The sequence below is a fragment of the Ruditapes philippinarum genome, unplaced genomic scaffold (assembly GCF_026571515.1).
Source record: "Ruditapes philippinarum isolate M1 unplaced genomic scaffold, ASM2657151v2 ctg13157_1_1_1_1, whole genome shotgun sequence".
Lineage (NCBI taxonomy): Eukaryota > Metazoa > Mollusca > Bivalvia > Venerida > Veneridae > Ruditapes > Ruditapes philippinarum.
In genome coordinates this window covers 1-25,335 of record NW_026861167.1, presented here as the reverse complement: position 1 = coordinate 25,335, position 25,335 = coordinate 1, and the positions used below count along the sequence as shown (strand labels likewise).

Below are 25,335 nucleotides of genomic sequence, written 5' to 3'. Positions count from 1 at the left end.
TAATAAAAAGTAATAAATGATGAAAAGAAGTCTTAATTAACTAAAATTTAAAGTCCAAAACATTTATAATTTGTCTTGAAACAAGTTAAATACTTTTAAAAGTGACTTTGTTTTGAACGACATTCGTGTAAAAAGTTACCTCGTTAAACATTTCAGAAAGGTACATTCTGAATGAAAGGTGGTTCTAGTTCATACAATTGGAAACAACAACGGAATATAAAATTTTACAATGTTAACATGTTGAGTGCATTAAAAAAATAACAGGCATAAACATATGTGTTTTGTTACGGAAGGACTTTTGTCCACCTTGTTATTTTCACGGGGGGGGGGGGGTTGTATTTTGTCCGCCCAGTCATTTTCACGGGAGGGCTTTTGTCCGCCCTGTCATTTTCACGGGAGGGCTTTTGTCCGCTCTGTCATTTTCACGGGAGGGTTTTTGTCCGGGAGGGCTTTTGTCCGCTCTGTCATTTTCACGGGAGGGCTTTTGTCCCGTTTGTCATTTTTGGACGCGCAGGCTGGTCTGGATCCATGCTGGTCGCAAACGCTTTATGTTGGTTTTGTCGTGACGCGGCTCAAATTACAGCTGATTCACATAGACATTCAATACGACGGTAGATTTCAGTAATGTTCACTTTTTCATATTTTATCAGAAATATACAACGGAAACTTACTGCGGATATTTCTTAATTCAAATTTTCACCATTTTTGTTGAATTCTGCTTAAGTCGGTGTTTGGGGGTTTGGACGGTAACTTAAACCGACCCGGCAACATTTTCAATTTCGTCGTTTTTGGGTTTTCTTTAGAGACTCTGTTTTTTGAACATAACCAAATTAACATAATTCTATTCAATGTTGCTTAAGAAATAATATATCTCAAACTGTGATTTTATCGCTCAATAACATCACTGTTTGGAGTTCGGATGTGAGGAATTATATCACGAGGGCGTAGCCCCGAGTGATATAATGATGCGCATCCGAACGACAAACAGTGATGTTATCCAGCGATAAAATCACCGATTTGGATATATTATTTCGATTCTAACACGACATCAACAAATAAATGCTACCGTACCTGATATTAAGCAAAATTGCGCCTGATTTGTGACCGTACTTATTGTCAGCGCGTCGGATTTTATAGTGGTTACGTCACATGTAAAACGATTACGTCACATGTCTAAATATAGAACGTCAAACAGTGACTTTATAGCATAATAACACACACTTTCGGTTCTTCTATGTTCAATAGAGAAAAATGCGGGTCGTGTTAGAATTACAAACAAACAATCGTAGATCATCACAGGTTTATGTAACAAAGAAAAACATTATATAAATATCATTCATTAGGTGAATCAAACGCAGGCCGACCTGACCTATATGCATGTCAGTTTCCCGCCATGATCGACGACTGGCGGAAGAAATTCCATGCTGGATCAGACGGTGAAACAAGTGATCACTTCCCGTTTGGTTTCGTGCAGGTTCGTTTTTTTTTAAATTCTTTTTAATCTTCTAAATAATTTGTGTGTTTTGCATTAAATATTGAAAAACTATATTGACAATGTTTCCATTGTACAAACACACGTTTCAAAAGGTTTTTATACACTTTTATTGGCATGTTTATTCGACACCGATGATTCTAACTATAATTAAAAAAAATACTATAATAGCTTTTGTTTTCTCATTAAATTATAATTTCGTGTTTCGACAATCGTTTATGGTAGAGACATAATTCTATCATCCAATTCTTATGATGGCTGATTTATGCCATGTCATTTTTTTGCGGAGCAGCAAGTACGACAACACGGTCACATTGTCGTGTTTTCGTCTGGCGCTCCGCGGAACACAAATACTACAAATCAGCCAACAAATGTCATTAGTATCTATAACACTGCAACATGCACTTGTGTGCACTTTTCCGAGAGAGATTTTAGTATAATTTCCCATCTTCATTGGCTGTTTGACGTTAGAACAATCCTTGTGCAAGCCCATGATGCCTTCTCCACTGGATGTCTTTAAATTATTAACATCGGCAGCAGGTCTCTCGAAAAAACTATTACCAAATATGAACAAACTAGCAAACTACTCCGAATGTTAAATAACAAAAAAAAAGCGAACTGAACGGTCAATTAGAAGAAGAATTCTGGCAAATTGAAAGGTCAGGCAAATTGAAAGGGGAGGAGACTGATTGATGCTTGGGATATTTGTAGAGGTAACGGTGATTATATCTGGAACATTAGTTGCACATTATCTTTTTATGCTCCTCCAAGGTTGAGCATATAGTCGCCGCATTGTCCGTCCGTTCGCTTTTCTTGTCCGGGACATATCTTTGAAACAACAAGATGTATCAAAATGGAACTTTGTAGGTAGATAGATCTTATTTAGTAGGTGTGCAGTGCACGCAGTGCACAAGAACCATACATTTGCCTTGCCTAATCTTTGAATTATTGCCCTTTGTTTATTTTTACAATTTGAACTTTATCCGGGACATAACTCTAAAACTATAAGAGGTGTCAACATGAAACTTTGTAGGAAGATAGATCACATTGAGTAGGTGAACCGTAACTCTGCATTGTCTGATACTTGAATTATTGCCCTTTGTTTATTTTTACACTTTGAACTTTGTCCGGGACATAACTCTAAAACTATAAGAGTTATCAACATGAAACTTTGCAGATAGATAGATCTCATCAAGTAAGTTTGCAGTGCACAAGAACCATGACTCTGCTTTGCTTAATTTTTGAATAATTGCCCTTTGTTTTTCTTTACACTTTGAACTTTGTCCGGGACATAACTCTTAAAAGTATAAGATATATCACCATGAAACTTTGTAGGTAGGTAGATCCCATTGAATAGAAGTGCATAATTAAAGAACCAGAACTCTGTCTTGCGTAATTTTGAAGTTACTGCACTTTTTTCATTTTGACACCTTGAACTTTGTCCGGGACATTACTCTAAAATTATAAGAGATATCAACATAGAAATTTTGTAGGTAGATAGGTATCATTGGGTAAATGTGCATTGTTAAAGAACCATAACTCTGTCTTGCCTTATTTTGGAGTTAATGCTATTTTTTCATTTTTACACTTTGTATTTTACCCCGGCACATAACTCTGAAACTTTAAGAGATATCATCACGAAACTTTATAGATAGAAACATCTCATTGAGTAGAAGTTCAGTGCAAAAACCATAACTCAGCTGCCTTGCCTAATTTTGGAGTTTTTGCCCTTTGTTCTTTTTTTATACTTTCCTGTGTCCAAAACCTTTTCGGGTAGCATCACCCGGTTTAACCGGTTCTTATTAATATATGACACCTGTCAAATAAAATATAAAAATATTATATTTTGATAGTGTCACATTATCGCCCGTTAACTATCGTTGACTTTATTTTTGTTCAACTATTACATAATACAATAATTTCAAATAGCATAGCAATAGCTAATAAATAAATGAATGAATGAATGAATGGACGGACGGACGGACGGACACGCACACACGCACGCAACATACATACATACATACATACATACATACATACACACATACAGAACAAATATTTTATTAATTTCAGATTTGAGCATATGCTCCTCATCTTAACAGAAATACAGTATTTATCAAGGTATCACATAAACATTACAAAAAAAAAATGAATATAAATACATATCAGTTCATAATTATTTATCATGAGAGTGATATAATGGTTATTAATAAGTCGGATTACAATAATATTATTTTCTTAAAATATCGAAAAAAAGGTTGGTTGTAACAATTGTTATCCCGGCAAGGGAAATGCACTTGGTATACTTTTAAAGCTACTAAGTATTTCTAGAGCAATATAATATTAAAACAAAAGTAATAAACTATAGTACTTCTATGAAATTTATTACTATTACAGACTCAAATAATTTATACAATGAGACTATGTTAACAAATTACTCCTTATTTTTAATGCACAATTCAGATAGCAAGCTAAATTGTTCAAAGTGTGTACAACTGAGTGAGTTTAAACACACTAGGACGTTCGTAATAATAATTGTCTATATATCGTTTTCTTACACTTTTATACTTTGTACATGTAAAAATAAAATGATAATCATCTCCAATATCATTTGATACACATACTTCGCAAACCCTCTTGCTCCTTTCTATCCTATTCTGACCGTATCTACTCAATACGTAGTTTATGTGAAGAAACTTTGTTAAAACTTGTCTACACGTTTTTGATCTAACAACACTCAGGTAATCCTCATACACGAAGTCTTGTTTAACATTCTTATAAACAAATAGAACACTATTGTTAGTCAATCTACTTGTCCAGTATTGTACAAAGTATCTATTAACCGCTGCTTAAAACAGTTAATGAAACAGTTGATATCAACATTTTTGTGGTGATTCCCAAATATAGCTGAAACCATAGCTATATAATAATTTCTTTACGTTATTAGCCCAGTTTACCTTTTCATCTTCCAGCATCAAATCATAAATTTTTCTTATTACTCAATTTTTCGTATTCAAAATTTTATGCCAGAATTTAATAATTCTGATATAGCGATTAATATATAAAGGAAAACGTGCAAGTTCACCGTATACACCTACATTACTAGTAGACAATTTAACATTTAGAATATGTTTGCAAAATTTAAGATGTATTCTCTAAATTTTTTGACATTTTGTATAACCCCATACTTCAGCAGAGTAATTTAAAATGGAAACAAAAAAAGCGTCAAAAAGGCTGACATAGTTTTTGGTGTAAAATCAGTCTTTAGTATTTGATATTAAGGTATTCATTGCTTTAAGCGATTTTCCAACTAGCATTTGTACATTTGAATCAAAACGATCGTTAGAATTAAAGACCGTGCCTAAATAATTAAAATTGTCCACTATCTCCAGACATTTTCCGTCATAGGTCTATTGTTCGCTATTTTTCAGTCTTCCCCGCCGTCGAAATACCATCACTTTAGTTTTGTCAATGTTCACTTTTAATACCCATCGATCACAGTATGTGTGAAGGTCATTTGGTCATTTAAACTTTGTTGAAGATCTTCTATCGAGTTAGACACTAAAACCATATCGTCGGCGTAGAGAAAGAGGATTAACGTACGTACGTACGTACATACATACATTTACTTTTATCATGTTCAATATGCCACTTTCTTCATAAAATCATGTGTATCGTCTGTTTAATTTTCATTGATGATAAAATTGAGAGCATTTAGGACAAATGTCTTCTAAATTGTTTATTTTGTGAATTTTCTTTAGCTTGCACCAAATCGTGCTGGTAACACTATTGGAGGTTTCCCACCGACAAGATGGGCGCAGACGACAGACATTGGCTATGTGCCAAATTCAAATATGCCAGATACATTTATGGCAGTGGCAGTTGATTTACCAGATTTTACTTCTCCATCCGGGACGTAGGTAGATCTCTATCGCCAATGCTCATTTATTCGGAACATATACTTATTTAAACATTAAATGATCAATCTATTGCAGTTCATTTAAGACAATTTGATCAGAGCTCCATAAAGATATAATTATTAATTGCTCTGGACGTTTGATTTAGAAAACGATTAATCGAATCATTGAATTATCCCAAATCGAACCAAATGCCAACAGATCCTACTGTTCATTTATTGATAACAATGCGTATCAAATATATTATTACAAAGTTACACTTTTCGATTGTATTTCATTCGCCACGAGAAAGATTTGCCTCAGCTTGTGCAAAAGTGAGACAAACCTTTTCTATCGAAACGGGATGATCAAGCACATTACCCTAACAAAACAGCTTTTGGAATTGAATAAACGATTGATTAAATTATAGCCTTATCAAAACAGTTCTTCGGTGACTGATTTCTTACTGTAATTTTTGTTGTAAGATAGAAACATTTCCAAACTTGGTGAATTAAGTATCAAACACTTCCAAACTTGGCGAGTGTATGTATCTCTGAAGAGGTTGTAAATTAAACATAATGCAATTCAAAATTTGTGCAGCCATTTTAACTTCAGGAGTTTGGCCTACTTATGCTTTCAAGTACTTAAAACACCAACAAGTCATGCAATCGATTTAGTTACTTTGTCATGGGTATGGTTTTTAATTATCAAAGTTAACATTATAAACATTATATAATTTAGTATTCATCCGACATATAAACAAGATATAGCAGCTCGTCTAGTTCTGGGAGCCATGAATGTTGCCTATGGTGACAAAAGTGTTGTATTTCAAGGTCCATTTCCTACCGAGTATAATGTGAACAATGGTCAACACACGTTGGACATTACTTTTAACGCCGGGACTGGAAATTTACATGTGAACAATAACAACGGGTTTGAGGTAAACAACAGCCATATTTTCAAATGTTATTGTCTACACTTTCAAATATTCTTAATGAAAACATTTACAAGATAAGATATTTTGAATTTTTAAATTAAATGATAAAAATATTTTAATTTAAGCATTTTACAGTTTAGCATTTTTAGCACCTTAAAAACACATTTAACCAGTCACTATAGCTGCAGAAATACCTTTTAGGGTTTGGGCAACAGAATTGCAGCCACCTTTTATCCCTGTGTGGCCGTAAGAGGCGACTAAATGGGTTCGAATGAAGTATACTCTAGCTAAGGTTAGGCTTTTACTTTAAGTTTGTGACACCCGTGCTTAGCCAAAATCATCTTTATTGTTTTCGACGCCGTATGAGCTTAATTGTGTTTAAGCGCCTTAAAACCAGATATCCCCCCACAGAAAACAAAAACAAAAGCACATCTGACAACTATTTGATACATGCTTTTGCTTGTTTTTCCTTTGTAGGATATTCACATATTTGGTCGATAAATAAAATATAGCTTTATGTACACATGTATCTATTTCTATTAAAAGGTTTGCTGCGCAAGTACGACTTCCGGTTGTAATTTTCCAACTGCTTGGGTAGCTGCTCCCATAAAAGTATCTGAATCATCGAATATTCAGATAGATACTTCCGGTTGCCATGGAAACTTTCATGTTGCTGGTGTCAGGTATGCTCAGTTCCTAGTAAAAACATAAAATAAAATCTAAATTTAAAGAGACATAATTATTTTCAATATGCAATAGATGAGTAAAATAAATATAATTATTTCAAACCTTATAAAAATATAACCAATGAACATTCAGCGTCTACACCACGTGGTGTTCTAAAAGAAATCATCATTGCATCCAGTCTTATCAATTAAGACAGAGTCCAAAAGGTCCATATCAAATGCACATCGGTCCTCTTTTTCTCTTTCAGAGTCCCAAAAATATCTATATCAAATGGATAGCATACTCAATCTGGTCTGGTTTTCTTTTTTAATCTGTATCAAATACTTAATGTAAATTTTTGAAGTATCAAAGTTCTCTCAAAATGTCAAAAAAGATGGTGTGAAATAAATAAAGAGGTCATTTTTAAATTACATGAAAAATGCTGATTCTGTTGGACTCGTAGAGTCTACACAGTTGCAAAACCTATACCAGACTCGGCTAGCACCTCGTCCAATATAGTTTTGACCTCTGTGTACTCATCTAATATCATTCAGTAATATACTCAGATTAAAATCAAATTTTATAAGTAATAACCTCATATTCAATCACCAGCAAAACACATATCAATGCGTTTCTATAACAAAAAGTAGTTCATTTTTATATTTAAAGATATATGAAGATGTATCGACCATTCGTTCTAACAGTTTATTAAACAAATGTAAAATTGTTGTTATAACACATTATTTGGAGATGTAACAAAATAAACATAAAAATATAATTTCAATACCATAAGCAATGTTTTATTTGAAAAGTGGGTATACTTTTACATTTGATTTTGTATGAAGAACCAAACTCGAGTGTGAATTGATCCTTAAACATAATATTACTATGACAAAGATTGGTCATTCGCGAAACCAATTTGTAAAAATGTTTCCTTAGAATGAATATAAATGATTGGTTATTGTTTTCTAACAAGTAACTAAATATACTATAAGTTATCATAATTATGGTGTAACTATAAAACAAGCGGGCATTTTTCATTTCTCTCGCAAATGATATATACGATTTTGTCAACACGGTATTCATTATATTCCATTTATAAGATGGAATAGTGTAAGCATAAAATCTTTGAATATTTATACCTTTATATAAAGTATATCAATGTCAACAAAATAGAAATCACGAAGACACTGTCGACTGAAAGTGTTATACTTAGTAAATTTTACCTATGCATTGCCGCACAAGTCGGAAGGGGTCCGTACTGTTAGTGCCTGTTAGGGTGGCTAGACCTTCACTCGTTGGATATTTGGCCGAGGGACTTTTGTTCCATACTCACATTTATATTATATAAGATATATCCGTATTAACACAATCAGACGTTATTTCAGGTACCTGTGGAAAGAAAGTCCATGTGCACTTAAGCAATGTGCCCTTTACGATAGCAGAACACAACTCCCTGTGCCACCTTTCATTAAAATCGAGATGTTTCAATCAACGAGCATCGATATCATCGGTTGAAGATCGAAAAATGTTTCAAACTACAGTATAATAAACTTTAAGTTGTCTTCCTTTTTTTTGTCAATATCAATACATGTACTTCCAAGTTTTCCCCAAAGTGGACAATGAAGTCGTTTGTCAGCAAGATATGTAACCAAAGCACAAATTCAATGAACGCATCCCTTGTCAAACACAAAAGGTGAAGACACGCAGGGAAGCATGTAGATAATTTGAACACATCAAAAATATTTCTAATTTAAACATACTTGGCGCACGAATGCATGATAATGCACATAATAAGGAATGGAATCGTCGTTTATATATCGTAACACAGGATAGTGAAAATAACGCAGAACTGTGCGAAAAGTAAAGGCAACGGATGCGGTAACAAAATGGTGAAAACAAGTAAATACCTACACACGGTAGATAAATGGACCAATATAGTTTGTGCTGAATCAAATTGAAAGAAATAAGTTAGTACAATTTGACTGCAAAACATTACCCTTGAAAGAAAATCGTTTAAACGAGTTCAACTCAATCTGGAAATAATAATATGAGTTTCAATTTAATTATATTTAGTATAATTGTTTATCATCAATTTATCTTCCCGTGTGTCATGTAATCAATGTAAGAAATTCAATTGTTATGTTTTAGGCTTTTTTTTGGCTTATGTGTATTTCCTTTAAATAGCACAATAACCAGTATTTGTCCTTAATTTCCGCTATATTCTTGAGATATTTTACGGACAACCGTGTCTTATAATTTTGAACGGTAGCAAAAATGTGATTGTTCAATGTGAATCAGTCACAATTTGTGTAGCGGCCACCGTTTTCTAGGAGCTTAATTCACGAATTCGGTTTTACTTTATAAAACGTACATCAATCTTAATTTTCTGTTTCTATATCACATGATACAATCTTCACAATAATATATGATTGATGAGACAATGTCATCCATATCATAATGGCACGGTCATACAATATTTAGGCTTACCTTATCAGAGACCAAATCTGGGTCATAATAGATAGACTGAAATACTTTACAGCATTAAAATGATAACGTAATAGGCCGAAGTCAAAATGGAGCCCAGTGTTATTTTACTTGTGACGGCATGCTTGACTGTCGGTAAAGTATTTACTTATAACGTTTTTACTTTGAAACTTGAATAATATACATACTAAAATTAGTGTGTTATTTCTAAAAATATAATTAAGATGCACATGGCCAATATGATGTAATTTCTATTTTGTAATTTTCTATGACATCATTCATAAGCCCAATGCATACCGAAGCTTTTTTTTCTAAAAAAAAATGGTCGATTTATGGGAGGGAAGTATTTCAGAGACCTGAAAAAGTCGAAGAAGTAGAATGACATTAAGAAGCAAAACTGAAAATTAATGTTCTTTCACAAGGATCTTTGTGAGAATTAAATCTATTCAGTCATAAAATAAATAGCAATGCTAATTAGTTGAAGCACTCATATATGAATACTGAAAATACGAAATTACTTATTTACTGTACGTAGTTTGAGGTGCGAAATGTCAATTTCATTACTAATTTCATCGTTTTGTGTAAGGTATTCATGGTACCTTGCGGATGCCAAACTACTACAGTGACCATATGGTTTTGCAACGAGCACCTGCTCGCGCCATTTTGTGGGGATATGCTGACGTCATTGGTGATACAGTTAATATTATCATGAACGGTGTCAAAATCGAGCAGACGACAGTGCAGAGAAGTACTAAGAATGGTAAACATCAACTCATTTGAAAAAGCTTGTGTTTCTAAATATAGATCTAAAGTTTCACAGACTCGAATGGACCACAAAAGGAATCAGCTTTCTATTATTATTATTCCACTCTAGATAGATCTAGTATAAGACAATTATTTTTCAAATATTAGAAAAATTCACCATCCATTTTTTACACCTCCCTCTTTAAATGTCTTGGCTTATGCAAATACCACTAAGATTCCGTTGCCTGGATAGGGATTCGAATCCCAAACCACTAACAACCTAAGAAGCCGTGTTACCTGTTGACCACTGTCTTCCAATTTAATTTTAAGGAAAATAACAGAAGCTTACCAAATGTTTATAACTTTAGAATGTTCATCTTAAATCAGGCTAATGGTGTATTATAGAAATTTCAAAATAATTGTGTACTTTGTCGAATGTTATCAGTAAAAGCAATTGACGCCTCCCAAATCTATAACGTACATATGCGTATATTAATCAATATGTTGCAAATTGTATTTTAGGTACAGAAGGGTTTTGGAAAGTTAAGCTTCCAGCACAAACCAGTCCTGGACCACATGCGATTCAAGTGAACTCTAGTGAGGGCATGCTCACTTTTGTAAACGTCATGTTTGGGGATGTTTGGATATGTTCAGGACAAAGTAATATGCAGTTTTCAATGCGAGAGGTAAATATTTGTTTTATTATAACAAAATACATCATTCAATATAATTCTTATGTTGCTTTCTTCTCGCGTTTATAAACCAGTTATCGAGTTGATGAGCTCATCATCATTTTGATGCACAATCATTTTCATTTAATATTATATTTTCAATTTAATCATGAAAAGAAACAAGGCTCAAACGAATCTTTCATTCCACAGTGCTACTGTCATTTCACACCTTATACATGCTACAGAAATTTAAAGTACTATAAACTTACATGGCAGGTGTTCAACAGTACATATGAAATCGACAACTCCATACAGTACAATAATATTCGAATGATGTTTTCTGATTTTGTACGCTCAAATGTGCCACTTGATGATGTCTCTTTAAAACATTCATGGAAATATCCCGTCAAAGGTTTGTAAATCACATCAATTGCTTACGTTCAATGATAATTTTATATAGATGATAAGTTTAGTGATATTCAGTCCAGTAAATATATATTAGTTGTCAAAATTTAAAAATTGAAGTTAATTGAAATATCTGCTTTACAACAAATACGCGATTGAATTTCGGGCATTGGCACAAATTAACCGTTAATGATGTGTGAAAGATGAAATACAGAAATATGATTTAAGATACCAATAGGAAATTCGTAAACTGTTTTGAAACAATGCGAGGACCCTAAACGTATGTTAGTCTGAACAATCATTTTTAGGTACCATAGATTCGTTTTCGGCCCTATGCTTCATGTTTGCACGTGATCTTCAAAAGCATTTGAAGTATCCAATAGGAGTAATTGAATCCGATTGGGGCGGTACTCCAATAGAAGTGTGGAGTGGTCCGGATGCTATAAAAGATTGTCCATCAAATTTCAGCTTTACTCCGTGTGTATCTATTATTTATTTCTATTATTGAAATTCATGATATTAAATATGACAAACCTATTACGTTGATTAACTGACAAATGTAAAGATCTTAATGTCATATTTAAAAATTGAATCAGAAGTTGATAAAACGTTGTTGCAATTTTGATGTAAAAAATAAAAATAAAAAAAATTAGAAGAATTATCATTATAATAAATAAAAAAGGTAATAAAGTGAATAAAAAATTAAGCAATAAAACAAATATTAAACAATCTACCAATAAGTAAAAGTTAATAAATAAAAAAATATAATAATAAATAAAAAATATATATTTCAAATATCTTATGTATATATTTAGAAGTAAGTATGTACCGACAGAGAGAGGAGTTCTCTGGAACTCTATGATACACCCCTACCTGTCAATGACAATTAAAGGCGCCATCTGGTATCAAGGTAACAGCATATTCTTGTCCAAGTTGTTCGAAAAACATTTACAATATATTCATGCATTTTAACTTTAATTTCAACTAGATACGGCAAATTGAAACAATTGATTAGAAATCTTGCTACATAAATGTAAGTAAATGCAGCTTAAAACACGACAATTCTTTTTTCCAATGAAAATATATACAGTAGTGTAGTTAATATTATTAAACATTAAAGAGCAATATATAGATAAAACTCACAATGATGAAAAATAACAGGTGAATCAAACTCGGGCCATCCTGACCTATATGCATGTCAGTTTCCCGCCATGATCGACGACTGGCGGAAGAAATTCCATGCTGGATCAGACGGTGAAACAAGTGATCACTTCCCGTTTGGATTCGTTCAGGTAACGTTTTCAACTTATATCATAAAATAAACTTTAAAATTCTCAACCAGTTGCATATATATACTGAAGTATGTACCTAAGAAATATTTCCCCTCTTTTTTTTGTAACTGAATGTGTAATGTGCTAACTAAAAACACAATGGCACATTAATGATTTTCTCACATATGCATATATTGTAGACTGGATTATATTATCATACATCTTATATGAATTTGTTTATCAACTTATTTTCACTTCTGTCACTTTATTTCTTTATGATTTAAAGAACCGACTGTTATTTCATTTGACTAATAACGTAATTACCGAGGCCGTCACTGTAGTCAACTATTTTACATGGCGCCCTGAGTCACTCGTATTTAAATCGTGCCACAACAGCACGTGCTCGCTTGATTTTATCTGCTAATGCAAGATTTTTTTTCCATTGATGTACATAAAATCATACGTGCGGAGTTTAAAATAAAAACTGAATAGATAAACAAAAATAAATAATCAAATTTCAGCTCGCACCAAATCGGGCTGGTAGTGCAATTGGTGGTTTCCCGCCAACACGATGGGCACAGACGACAAATGTTGGCTATGTGCCAAACTCCAATATGTCAGATACTTTTATGGCAGTTGCAGTTGATTTACCAGATTTTAATTCTCCTTCGGGTAGGTAGGTATAACCCTGCAATATTTGTAGAATGATACTAACATAATATTATTAAAAATTCTAAAAGCATTGGTCACTGATATTCATACAGATCTACCCTAGCTTTGTAAATAAAGTTATAACTCTATATTAATTTGATTGCTGAGTCCAATCAATAACTAGATACGACAACTCGTGCAGCACTGAGTTCTGAAATAATATTTGCTATAAAAGTGACGCGCACATTTTCCGATAAAACAAAAGCAGTGTTGGTAAGATAAATTTGGTATTAATGTCATAGCAATGAAACCATCTTTATTCATATATACGATATATACGCTTGCACGCAATCGTATTCATGTTTATAATCGGGAATTGTTTTCCAATTATATGAAATTTACATTTATTCCAGTATTCATCCGACATATAAACAAGATGTAGCAGCTCGACTAGTTCTGGGAGCCATGAATGCTGCCTATGGTGACAAAAGTGTTGTATTCCAAGGTCCATTTCCTACCGAGTATAAAATGAACAATGGACGACACGTTTTAAATATTACTTTTGACAATGGAACTGGAAGTCTACACATAAACAATAACAATGGTTTTGAGGTAAATCTATCGTTATATAGTAGACAAATTGCTTTGTTAATGTTAAGTTTCCAAAAGAGGAAATACGACGAAAATGCACATTGTACTCGACTTCACCTGGACAAAACGGAAAAGCTAAACCTTGTATTTCCCACAAATAAAGCCAGATTGTATAACTTGGATTTATTCACTGAGTTTATAAAATCAGATTATATCATTACGATGCGTGTAGGGCTTCAATACCCTGTAAATTATAGACTCACCATTTTATATTTGTTTCATTGTCGTATGATATCCCATTTTATGACACGTGGCCAAGGACTTTCATACCTAGGTATTCTACCACATTGTTATAATATGCAGAACTGTTACTGTCTAAAACCCAAACCCTTTCGTTATATGAACATCAGTATCTAGTGTATTCATACTGATTTGACGAATATTCTGGAGGAAGCCTTTAGTAGAAGCTTCTTTCAATGATCCCTACCACCGTCTCAAAAAGAATTTTACAGCTGGCCAAAGTATGTTTAACTTTTGAATTTTTATTCAAAACTTTCCGAAAATGTTTCCATAAGGCAGAGATCAAGGAATCTTCAATATGACACTTTAGTGTCATTTCATGTCCTAAATTAAAAGGGTATTGCCCTTGTCCATATTGCAGTGGCGTGATAGGTGTGATAAATTTTAAAGCTTTGGCCTCAATGTTCTTCTAAGAGGGGATGACAAAATATCGGTGTTCACTCTACATTTAAGTCCTGCAGAAAAGAAACTAGTGTTGTACGTACTTGTATCAATGTCGAAGTTATTACCATGGTAACGTGCTCCCTTACATGATAACTGTTTGAGAATGAAGTCCTTATTCCGAATATTTGATACATCAGATTCTATAAGAAATATGTTTGTATTTTATTTAGCATTTTTCAGAACAATGCCTACTGAACAAATGTTTTCATTGTAAACATATATGGATTTTTTGTAGATTAGTACATTTTGTATAAATGTATGTCACAGAAAATGAAAATGTGGTTAAATGTAATATGTTATAAATGATACGTCTCATCCATACACCACCCCTGTGCCTTCCTTTTTGTTTGTTGACCTGCATTGGTGCTTTATCAATTGTCCTGTACTGCTATGTATTGTTTGGGACCACATTTAGTCAATGTGAAAATCTCCCTTGTTAATCTTTCCTTTCATACTTTTTAAACAATATCAAATGACATCTGAAACATACGTTTATTTTGTTTACAAGATTTGCTGCTCTAGTACGACATCTGGTTGTAATAATCAAGGCGCTTGGGTCCCAGCTCCTATAAAAGTGTCGGAAAAATCGAACGTTCAAATAGATACTTCCGGTTGTTATGGAAACAATGTAACTGGTGTAAGGTAAATATGTAATTTGTGTACAACTATGAAAACATTTTAAATAATTAAGATAAACTTAAAGCTTGACTACTAATGAAAATGTATCATAAGATATTTCTTTGGATTTCGATTAGAGCATATAACTTAGCTGACTTACGTAATGGGACATAAATTCCATCTCAATTTTGTTTACTAGATATAGTGTTTTACAAACATTGCCATTCTATTTCTTTTTATAATTGCAACAATAAAAGAACTCTACTGTCATATTTATGCTTCATGTTTATTTCCAGATACAGATGTTATGTCTAGATGACTTTTTTAAATATAATACAATACACTTTTTCAATTCAATCTATTTTAGAAAAATTTGGCACAATTTTTTCATGTAACAGCAGGGTTTAAACATTATTTCAGGTACCTGTGGAGGGAAAGTCCGTGTGCACTAAAACAGTGTGCCCTGTACGATAGCAGAACACAACTTCCTGTGCCACCTTTCATTAAAATAAAAATGTTTAAAACATCAGGTATTGGTTTTGGCAGCTGAAAATTTTGTATCAATAAATAAGAAAAAGAACAGTTATTAACGACTTTCACCCAACTTTCTTAGGAAAAAAAACTTAACACTATCTGACACAATATATTGAGGTGTATTTCTCTGTCGGTAACAAGTAATCACGGCCGTCATTTACATCTGCTGATTAATCTTAAAATTTCTTACTATTATGTTATTTTGTTCAAAGCATTTAGTGCCTAGATAAAAATCCTCATAGAAAAAATTCTTTTAAAATTTTGCCAAATTCATCTGGCTGAGTACACCAATTAAAATCTTATATTCAATATAAATATTATAATCTATACAAAAATATTTCCAGGTGGCAATCTACGGATGCCAAAATATTATGGGAACCACATGGTCCTACAACGTGCACCTGCTCGCGCCATTTTGTGGGGATATGCTGACGTCATTGGTGATACAGTTTCTGTTCTCATGAATGACGTCAAAATTGCAGAGACAACTGTGCGAAAAAGTACAAAGAACGGTAAACGTATTAAATCAATTATGTGCTACTTAAATCTATTATGAGAATTACAGTTGCTGACTGTTTTCCATTCAATGTTGACATATGTTTCTTGTCCTTTTGAATCATTGATTCCAGGATTGAATACCGCTAAGGTCCGGTGCTACGGTGCGTGAGAGATGTTTCACTTCACAGTAGCTCACAGTTTGGTCTCAATCAAACCGAATATGCTATTTTTTTATATAATATTGATGTTTGATTGCTTCATAGGGATCGCGCTTCCAGATTTCTAGCATAAATCGAAGCTCTCTTTTATATTATATTAGGTAAGTGAAATTAAACAATGCAAATTTAATACATAACCAACTAAATACAGTACAGTGGTTCATGTGTTACATAATGTAGGTACAGTAGGGATTTGGAAAGTTAAACTTCCAGCTCAGACCAGTCCTGGACCACACGAGATTCAAGTGGAATCTAGTGAGGGATTTCTCTCTTTTGTGGACGTCATGTTTGGGGATGTTTGGATTTGTTCTGGACAAAGTAATATGCAGTTTACAATGCGAGAGGTAGATGTCTATTATAGATTAATCAGTTCAACCTTAAATAAATTTCTTTTCGTCTATAAAATATAACAAAAACAGGTCACGTACACCATTGACGACGGATATAATGATAATTTCAATATACCAACTTTTAGTCCACGCACAACATTAAAAATTCAAAAAAGATGCTCAAAATAACTAGTAAATATTGACAGAACAGTTACTCATTTCAACTTAAGTGATATCTCGGTTTCCATTCTCTCGGCTACTTTACATAATTGTAATTATTTTATTCTTGCAGAAGAAATCTGTATATTTTTCAAATTCGGTTTTACATTTTATTAAAGTATTTGCACTTTTTGACCTTATTTGAATTTTTGTAGGTGTTCAACAGTACATATGAAATCGATGATTCTATAAAGTACGGTGATATTCGGATGCTATTTTCTGATTTTAAACAATCTAATGTGCCACTTGACGATGTCTCATTAAAACGGCCGTGGATATATCCCATTAAAGGTTTCCATTCTTAAACAAATTGTCAATAACATATCATTTCTTAAGTCATTCATTTTCTAGTTATTGTATTGTAGATATTGCATGATATTGTATGATATTGTATGATATTGTATGATATTGTAGATATTGTATGATATTGTATGATATTGTATGATATTGTAGAGTTTGTATGATACTGTATGATATTGTATATATTGTATGATATTGTAGATATTGTATGATATTGTAGATATTGTATGATATTGTATGATATTGTATGATATTGTATGATTTTGTATGATATTGTAGATATTGTATGATATTGTAGATATTGTATGATATTGTAGATGTTGTATGATATAGTAGATATTGTATGATTTTGTATGATACCCAAAATTCAACTGTAAATTTTAGAGTATTACAACTGTATTTTGAAAACTATTTTATAACTATTCAGCAAAAACACCATACGCTTGATGTTGAAATAAGACATGTTTAGATTGTGATAGATACCTAGTTTGATGCTCACGATCATTTAGTTTAAGTGACGACAGGTTAAACATTGTTTTTCTCGGGTACTGGTGAATTAACAAATTGCTTCAAAATCAAAATAAAAAAATATGTACAATAAATTTAGTAAGCTTATGGCTAAAGTTTATAACTAAATTTATGGAATACGCAATAATTTATCACAATGTTTTCCCCGTCAGTTACGTTGTAAGTAAAATTTATTTATATTTTGAATCATTTTAAGTATAATTTTCATGATTATAGTTAGTGCCATAGACTAGATAAAATAAATTCTATAGTTCTGCTCTTAGTACTTAGTGTTTTAAAAACGAAAATTCTTAATAGGTTTTACAATGTTAATGTTCCAGGTATCATAAACGAGTTTTCGGCACTATGCTTCATGTTTGCACGTGATCTTCAAAAACGTTTGAAATATCCAATCGGAGTAATTGAATCAGATTGGGGCGGTACTCCAATAGAAGTCTGGAGTGGCCCGGATGTTTTCCAAGCATGTCCTTCACAGTCTACCTTGACTCCGTTTGTATCTATTTTTATCAATAAATTTCTCAAAGGAGTACTGCCTTCATATTACATTGCTGTATATTTTTATAATTTGATATCAAAATATTAATCTAATAACCACAAAAAAATCTCATGATACTATTGGATATCTATGAGTAAAAGCATTAGGGTTGACATGTTATTAATTTGTAAGTCTGTTTACCGTAGATAATGATAGTAGGTCTTACTTTATTGTAAGTAATAAGTAAATTTTACCTTTGATTGTCTCAGTACTTATATGATTTAATGTTAACCAACTCTAATTACATGAATTAAGGTCATTGATGTAGATTAAGATAGAGAAATTTCAAAATATAAAAAATATATAAATAAACAATTAACTAATTATCTGTTGTGCATAATGTAAAAGCATACAAATGTACAACCAGATATAGAGCAAAATATGATTTGTGTATATTTTAATACATTAAGGAGTATGTACTGGCCGACAGAGCGAGGGGTTCTCTGGAACTCTATGATACATCCCTACCTGTCGATGACAATTAAAGGCGCCATCTGGTATCAAGGTAACAGCATCACTTTATTATTGTCTGTCGAAACAATTTTAATGTGCAAATGTATTTGAATCGTTGGCAAATAGGTTCAATTGATAAGAAAACAGCCGTCAAAGGGATAATTGCACTAGAATTATTCTCAAGTGGTCAATTTAACATTTTTACCAATTCATTGAAAACCATCACTGATCATTTGTGTTCCCTTTAATAGTTTGAATACGGATATTGAAATTTTTCAAAAAAATAGGCAACTTTTAAGGAAATTGGCAAAACTTTCAGGAAGGAGGAAAAAAAGAAAAGAAAAAAAATAAACACAACAAAAAAAATCTTTTACCATTTCAATAGATGGAGAAAAAAATAATATAACAGGATTAAAAACTATGTGAAGGAGTTGCACATAGTAAGTACCTGTATTTAATCATAAGTATATAAATTATTCAAATAACAGGTGAATCAAACGCAGGCCGACCTGACCTATATGCATGTCAGTTTCCCGCCATGATTGACGACTGGCGGAAGAAATTCCATGCTGGATCAGACGGTGAAACAAGTGATCACTTCCCGTTTGGTTTCGTGCAGGTAACGTTAAGAAAATATAAATAGTTGTTTATTTATTGTTTTTTTTTAGAAATTAGTAATTTAAAAAAATGGCATACCTTTCTGCAAAATAGCAAAATCAGACAAACTATTCGATAACTATTCTTGAGATTTAGCACACTCAGGTTGAAGTTTACTTCATGAAATGCAGAAAAAGTAGTCCATTGCTAACCTTGATGGAAAATTATCTTCCCTTGAAATCAGAAAAACTTCGATAAGTAGGCAAGTAACTTAAAAAAGAGGTCGTCGGTAACCCCTAATTTCCTTTCGTTTAAATTGTTTCTGTTATGATGCAAAGTTTAAAAAAATCTATCATGTGGTTTTAAATCTGCTATAATTCTATATTTGAATTAGATTCTGCTACATTTGTTTGTATGTAACCCAAGTATACCCCTATAAACACTTTCTACAAGTTTTGTGTCAGTCCCTAATTCTCAGTATCATCACTTACTTACCTTACCTTACCTTACCTTATTTATTTACTTACTTAATTTAAAGGGACTCCACTGATGTTTTTTGACATGATGGGACTGAAAATATTTTTTCCAGATTATTGTACAATTAGATGTAGGTTTAGACCACTAATCTTTGTGCAAAATTTCAGATCATTCGCGCGCTTCGTTTTTCCAGAATAATTATTCAAATTATAAAAAAGTGACCCAAAATGAAAAGCGTTAAAACACTTTTCACTCAAATCGGGCTAAGAAAAGCATAAAAATACGATTTTCAATTGATTTCAAAGTATATTTCTTAACAATATTAGCATATATTTATGTTGAAAGTGTCCCAGCTCATTTATGTAAGAAATTCAAATGTTATGTTTTAGGCTTTTAAACCTCAGTGGAGTCCCATTTAAACCAACATAGAATAAATATGATATACATGTAAGTATTTATTGATTTTTTCTGATCATGACTTTTTAAAAATGTAATATAGATAAACAACTTCTAATTGATTTATCTTACACGTCAAAACAACGTAATCCTTTCTTTGTGATAAAAGTATTAAGAATCCTAACGCTATCATAATTTGCGTACTTAAAGCTGGCACCGAACAGAGCTGGTAATGTAGTTGGAGGTTTCCCGCCGACAAGATGGGCACAGACGACAGATATTGGCTATGTGCCAAATTCAAATATGCCGGATACATTTATGGCTGTTGCAATTGATTTGCCAGACTTTAATTCTCCATCCGGGACGTAAGTAGGACTTAAGTCCTCGTGACGTATCACAATAATAATTCTAAGATGTTTATATCCAAAAGTGATTAACCTTCAATTTTTTTTCAGCCAAACCAAATTAAGAATATTGATTGTGGTTCTCAATGATGATTGTAATTTAAACAAAACTTCAACTCAAACTTCATCTAAGAAAAAGTTCATAATTGTAATGTTAAAATAGATAAATACAGAATCCCTAAAGAAAGCCCAACACGGCAAAATTGAAAATATTGCAGGCTCGGTTTGATTGAGCCTGTTCATGGACGGTACTGGAAAGTGCAAGTTACCGTCCACGCCCCCTAGCACCGGCTTAAGCAGAATTCAACATTTAAACATGAAATAGTAAAATTTTGAATTTAGAAAGCTTGCAAAATGAACTTGTTATGGAAATCAAATTTTCAATGTCCGAGTTTTCCTTATGACTAGCCAGCTAAATTATTTAGAATTGTACGTGATTTATTTTATCATGTATGTGGCTTTTTTTTTAATAAACATTGGTATGATATTTAAAAATCATATTATAATTCAGTATTCATCCGACATATAAACAAGATGTAGCATCTCGTCTAGTTCTGGGAGCCATGAATGTTGCTTATAGAGACAAAAGTGTTGTATTCCAAGGTCCATTTCCTACCGAGTATAATATGAACAATGGTCAACACACACTAAGGATCACTTTTGATAATGGGACTGGACATTTACAAGTTAACAATAACAACGGTTTCGAGGTAATTAGTTTAATATCTTTTAAGGTATGGTATGTACACTGAAAGAAGTCGTAAAGCTAGTAATCTTATATTACAGTGGAAAAAGATACTATTACACAAAGTGTTTAAACCAAAAAAGGTCATACGGTTAAGTGTTTGTATAGAATTGATATAGTGTATATAAGTATTTTCCTACAATAAGTAAACAATGCATAGATCTCTTACATGTCTAGTTCTAATATCAGATTAGTAGATACAATAAGAATAAGAACATATTTGTTATCACAAGAGCGCATGTCAATGTTTGTTGTTAAATTTATTGTTATTCAAAAGAAAATCAAAAAAGGGATCTATCAATAACAACGACGCAACAACAACAAGGCGTTCATAATGTACACTATGTATTCGTGTTCTTTCATTTTATCTAAAAGGTATATAATAAAGTTTAAAATTTGATAAGATTATGACATATATCTACAACAATATATTACTTCTTGTTGAAAGATTTGCTGTGCAAGTACTACTAGCGAATGCAGTAATTCAGCAGCATGGTCTGTTGCCTCTATCAAACTGTCAGAAACATCTTCCATTCAAATAGATGCTTCTGGTTGCCATGGAAACAATCATATTACTGGTGTAAGGTAAAGCTATATTTTATGTTTAACTATTGCCAACTTTTTTAATAAAGGTAATTTTTTCATAAGTGATAAATAAATATCGCAAAATGTATTGCTTGTTTTTTCCACCATTTCGTTTACTTTGGAAATAGGAATCAATTTTGAGTGCATTGGTGAAGAACAATGCACTGTTCGTGATCAAATGCATATTAATATAATCACAAAAGCCGAATTAATTACGATTTACTGCATATAATTAAAAATACTACAACACAAAAATCAATATATTTTCATTCTCACGTGCTAATAGAAAGAAAATTGATAATAATATGTTGAACTTCATTGAGGAGAGAAGAAATTTTCCCGATGTTATTTGGTTTATTGACGTCAATTCTAACTTAAATGTCATATAACCATTCCCTTTAAAAAGAATTTGCGTATGTCGTATAATAATCATTGATAATGCACTTAATGTTTGATAGGGGAATAATGTGAAGTATATAAGAATTGATTTTTATCGTAATTATCATCATTCGAATGACATTTACATTCACATTTTTTATGTCATGCATGTCTCAGATTTAAGATGATGAAATTTTATTAAATGGAAAATAAAATAAGTAAATCATTTTCATTCTCAGTTTCGAATTTGACTGTTTCTATAGATTTCAGATATACATAAAGTTAGAAATAGTACGAGTTTTTTATACCTATTTCAGGTACCTATGGAAGGAGAGTCCCTGTGCATTGAAGACATGTGCCTTGTACGATAGTCGAACACAACTTCCTGTGCCACCTTTTATTAAAATTAAGATGTTTCAAACTCCAGGCATTGATATAATCGGATAGAAACCCTTTGTTTCAATAAAGAATACAATTAAACCGTTCTGTTTTTATCTTCTTCTAAAACCACTATCAAAGAAAGCTAATACTTTTATGGTAAAAATCCTACATTTGAAAAGTAGTACCAAACATAATAAATGTTCCTATATCTCGGTATATTCGATCCTACTCTGATAGTTCTTTCATGACATCAAAGAAATTTTTATATACATTAACAATTCAATTAAGAAAAACTTTCCCAATTCATACATTGAAAATATTTTTACCAATACATCTACATGATACAGAGTCTAAGATATACACCGTTTTTCATGTTTAAGCTCTAGCTCATTGGGCTTTTTAAAAGAAGATTTTTTTAAAGTTTTTACTATACACATATAGTTAAAAACAATGACACCCCTGGGGCCGGGCCAGGGCTTTTATTTGAACAAACTTTGTAGGTTGTGACCTTTACATTCGACTAAGTGGCCTGTGTCTTGAATTCAAATATATAATTCTTAAATCCGGCTATTCACATGCCCCCCCCCCAAAAAAAAAACCAAAACAATAATAGTTATGTACTGTTTTCTTTGCTTTTTGAACATCTTTAAATGTACATAATATATTATTAGTTCTTTATATTTGCTTTATATTTGTAATATTTTCTCATACACGCGAGAAGAAGGAATGATTATCATACTTCTTAAAATCAACAATATTTACTTGCTATTTTTTCCTAATGAGAAAGATCTTTGTAATACAAGTACAAATGTTGCAGCTATTGAGAAGCTCCGCGCGCGCAAAAAAAAAGAAAGAAAAAAAAGCGCTCGTTACAAATACCTTGACAAACTTTGTAAATCATTTAAATTTGCATATAGAAAAAGTATGTCACACTGATAAAAACTGAAATTAGTAAAGACATAAAATAGAAAAATTATTGGAGAGATGGTTTACTGAAAAAGCTACTGAGAATCAATGGATAGATTTTAGACATTTATGCAGGCAAGAATTAAATGAAGAAATTAAAGATGGATACATGAATGTAATATTTTGAGTAATGTACTCAAGCCAGTTTTTTCTACTACTTATATAAACAGATTTTCGGATTTTCACAATGTTAATTATGGTCATCTATTTATAGCTTTCGGATTCATGTAACCAATCTTGCGCAGCAATAAACACAAATAGCTCCGCACCCACACTTATTTCGATAACCGGAGGTGTTGTCAGGCGACATTCGTTTTTAGAGCCTGCTTTTCCTGCCGACATAGAAGTTAAAACAACAAAAAATATTGTACAAGTTCATGCATAATAGAAAATTGTGAAATAAATAAATAAATACGAACATGTGATGTACAAATATCACACATGACACAGAACTATTGACACTAGTGAAAAGAAAATCAGTATGAATTATAAATGTATATCCCGGAAACAGGTATTGGGCGTAAGTAATTTCGAAAATTGACCGAATTTTGTTCACGAACGGCCATAATTCAATCTGAATTCATGTCAGAGTTATTGACGTTGCAAAGGGACTTTCATTTATTATCTAAGTAACATGTCATATGTTCATGTGAATACATTCAGTAATTTCGAAGATTCTTTAACCCGAGATTTTCCTAGTTCACAAAGGGTCATAATTATGTCAAAATTCATGCTAGAGTTATGAACCTTTGACATTTTCCTATTACGATATTAAATTCAGGAATGACGTTACAAGCAAACATCTTTCGCGGTTAATAAAATGATGTTGTGTAAGAAGTTATAGGTGAAACTTTAACCAAAGTGTTATGCCGAGGCCGACGCTAGGGGATACGCCCACTATTCTTCGAATAGTACAGATCAAAACTTATTAAAACAAGCGAAATAAAATTAAAGTGCAGTTAAAGTACACACTATACATGTATAAGATATAAACAATATACAAATCTATGAATGATGTAAAAAATATTTGGGCAAGTAATAAAAGTTAATGGTAAAGTCAAAAATAATATTGTGAGAAAGAAATATGGAATACAAATATTTTATTTTTATGAATTGATTTATTTATAAATAAACTGCAAAATAATAGACAGGACTGTTTTTGAGAATTTGGCTCTCTATAAGATGCTAGAGGCATTTTGTAGTACAATTGGTATCTTGGTGTATTTTACCTATTTAAGGTATGCTGAATCCGATAAAGGTGGATACCAAACTGAAAAACTTGATCTTGACCATTGAAATGGCAATTTAAAATGACCACTAACATGGCCGCTAAATTTCTTTATCATAAATGGATGATATATCAAATAAAACTTTAATGAAAGGAAAAGCCTGGAATTTGTCACAAAGCATGTTGAGGTAAAAACAAATAAGACACCAAATCAGAATTTTAAAAAAAGCCAAACCAATATGGCCGAAAAAATCCAAGATGGCGGACATTTTCATAAGGCCAATATAGGAACCGCCAAATTCTTTATCATAAATGGATGATTTATCAAATAAAACTTTAAAAGATAGGAAAAAAACCTGAAATTTGTCACAAAGCAAGTTAAGGTAAAAAA

General features: G+C 32.1%; 2 protein-coding genes across 3 annotated transcripts; both read left to right on the top strand.

The window, feature by feature from the left end:
- Positions 1 to 1,323: 1,323 nt before the first annotated feature.
- Positions 1,324 to 8,556, top strand: LOC132714743 (sialate O-acetylesterase-like). The gene is made up of 5 exons (XM_060697663.1): positions 1,324 to 1,474; positions 5,254 to 5,408; positions 6,130 to 6,328; positions 6,872 to 7,008; positions 8,380 to 8,556. Exons 1-5 carry the CDS (start codon positions 1,394 to 1,396, stop codon positions 8,507 to 8,509), a joined length of 702 nt encoding a protein of 233 aa, XP_060553646.1. The 5' UTR covers positions 1,324 to 1,393; the 3' UTR covers positions 8,510 to 8,556.
- A 902-nt stretch (positions 8,557 to 9,458) lies between these two features.
- Positions 9,459 to 22,849, top strand: LOC132714742 (sialate O-acetylesterase-like). 2 transcript variants are annotated; one of them, XM_060697662.1, is made up of 21 exons: positions 9,459 to 9,613; positions 10,065 to 10,238; positions 10,745 to 10,908; positions 11,170 to 11,305; positions 11,607 to 11,775; positions 12,117 to 12,208; positions 12,460 to 12,590; positions 13,091 to 13,245; positions 13,634 to 13,832; positions 15,064 to 15,197; positions 15,594 to 15,703; positions 16,052 to 16,219; positions 16,604 to 16,767; positions 17,127 to 17,262; positions 18,120 to 18,288; positions 18,745 to 18,839; positions 19,276 to 19,406; positions 20,468 to 20,622; positions 21,173 to 21,371; positions 21,855 to 21,991; positions 22,687 to 22,849. In XM_060697662.1, the coding sequence occupies exons 1-21, from the start codon at positions 9,568 to 9,570 to the stop codon at positions 22,814 to 22,816; spliced, it is 2,994 nt and encodes a 997-aa protein (XP_060553645.1). In that variant the 5' UTR covers positions 9,459 to 9,567; the 3' UTR covers positions 22,817 to 22,849. The 2 variants fall into 2 exon arrangements, with proteins under 2 accessions (XP_060553645.1, XP_060553643.1); XM_060697660.1 differs by having other exon boundaries at positions 12,114 to 12,208.
- Positions 22,850 to 25,335: the final 2,486 nt, after the last annotated feature.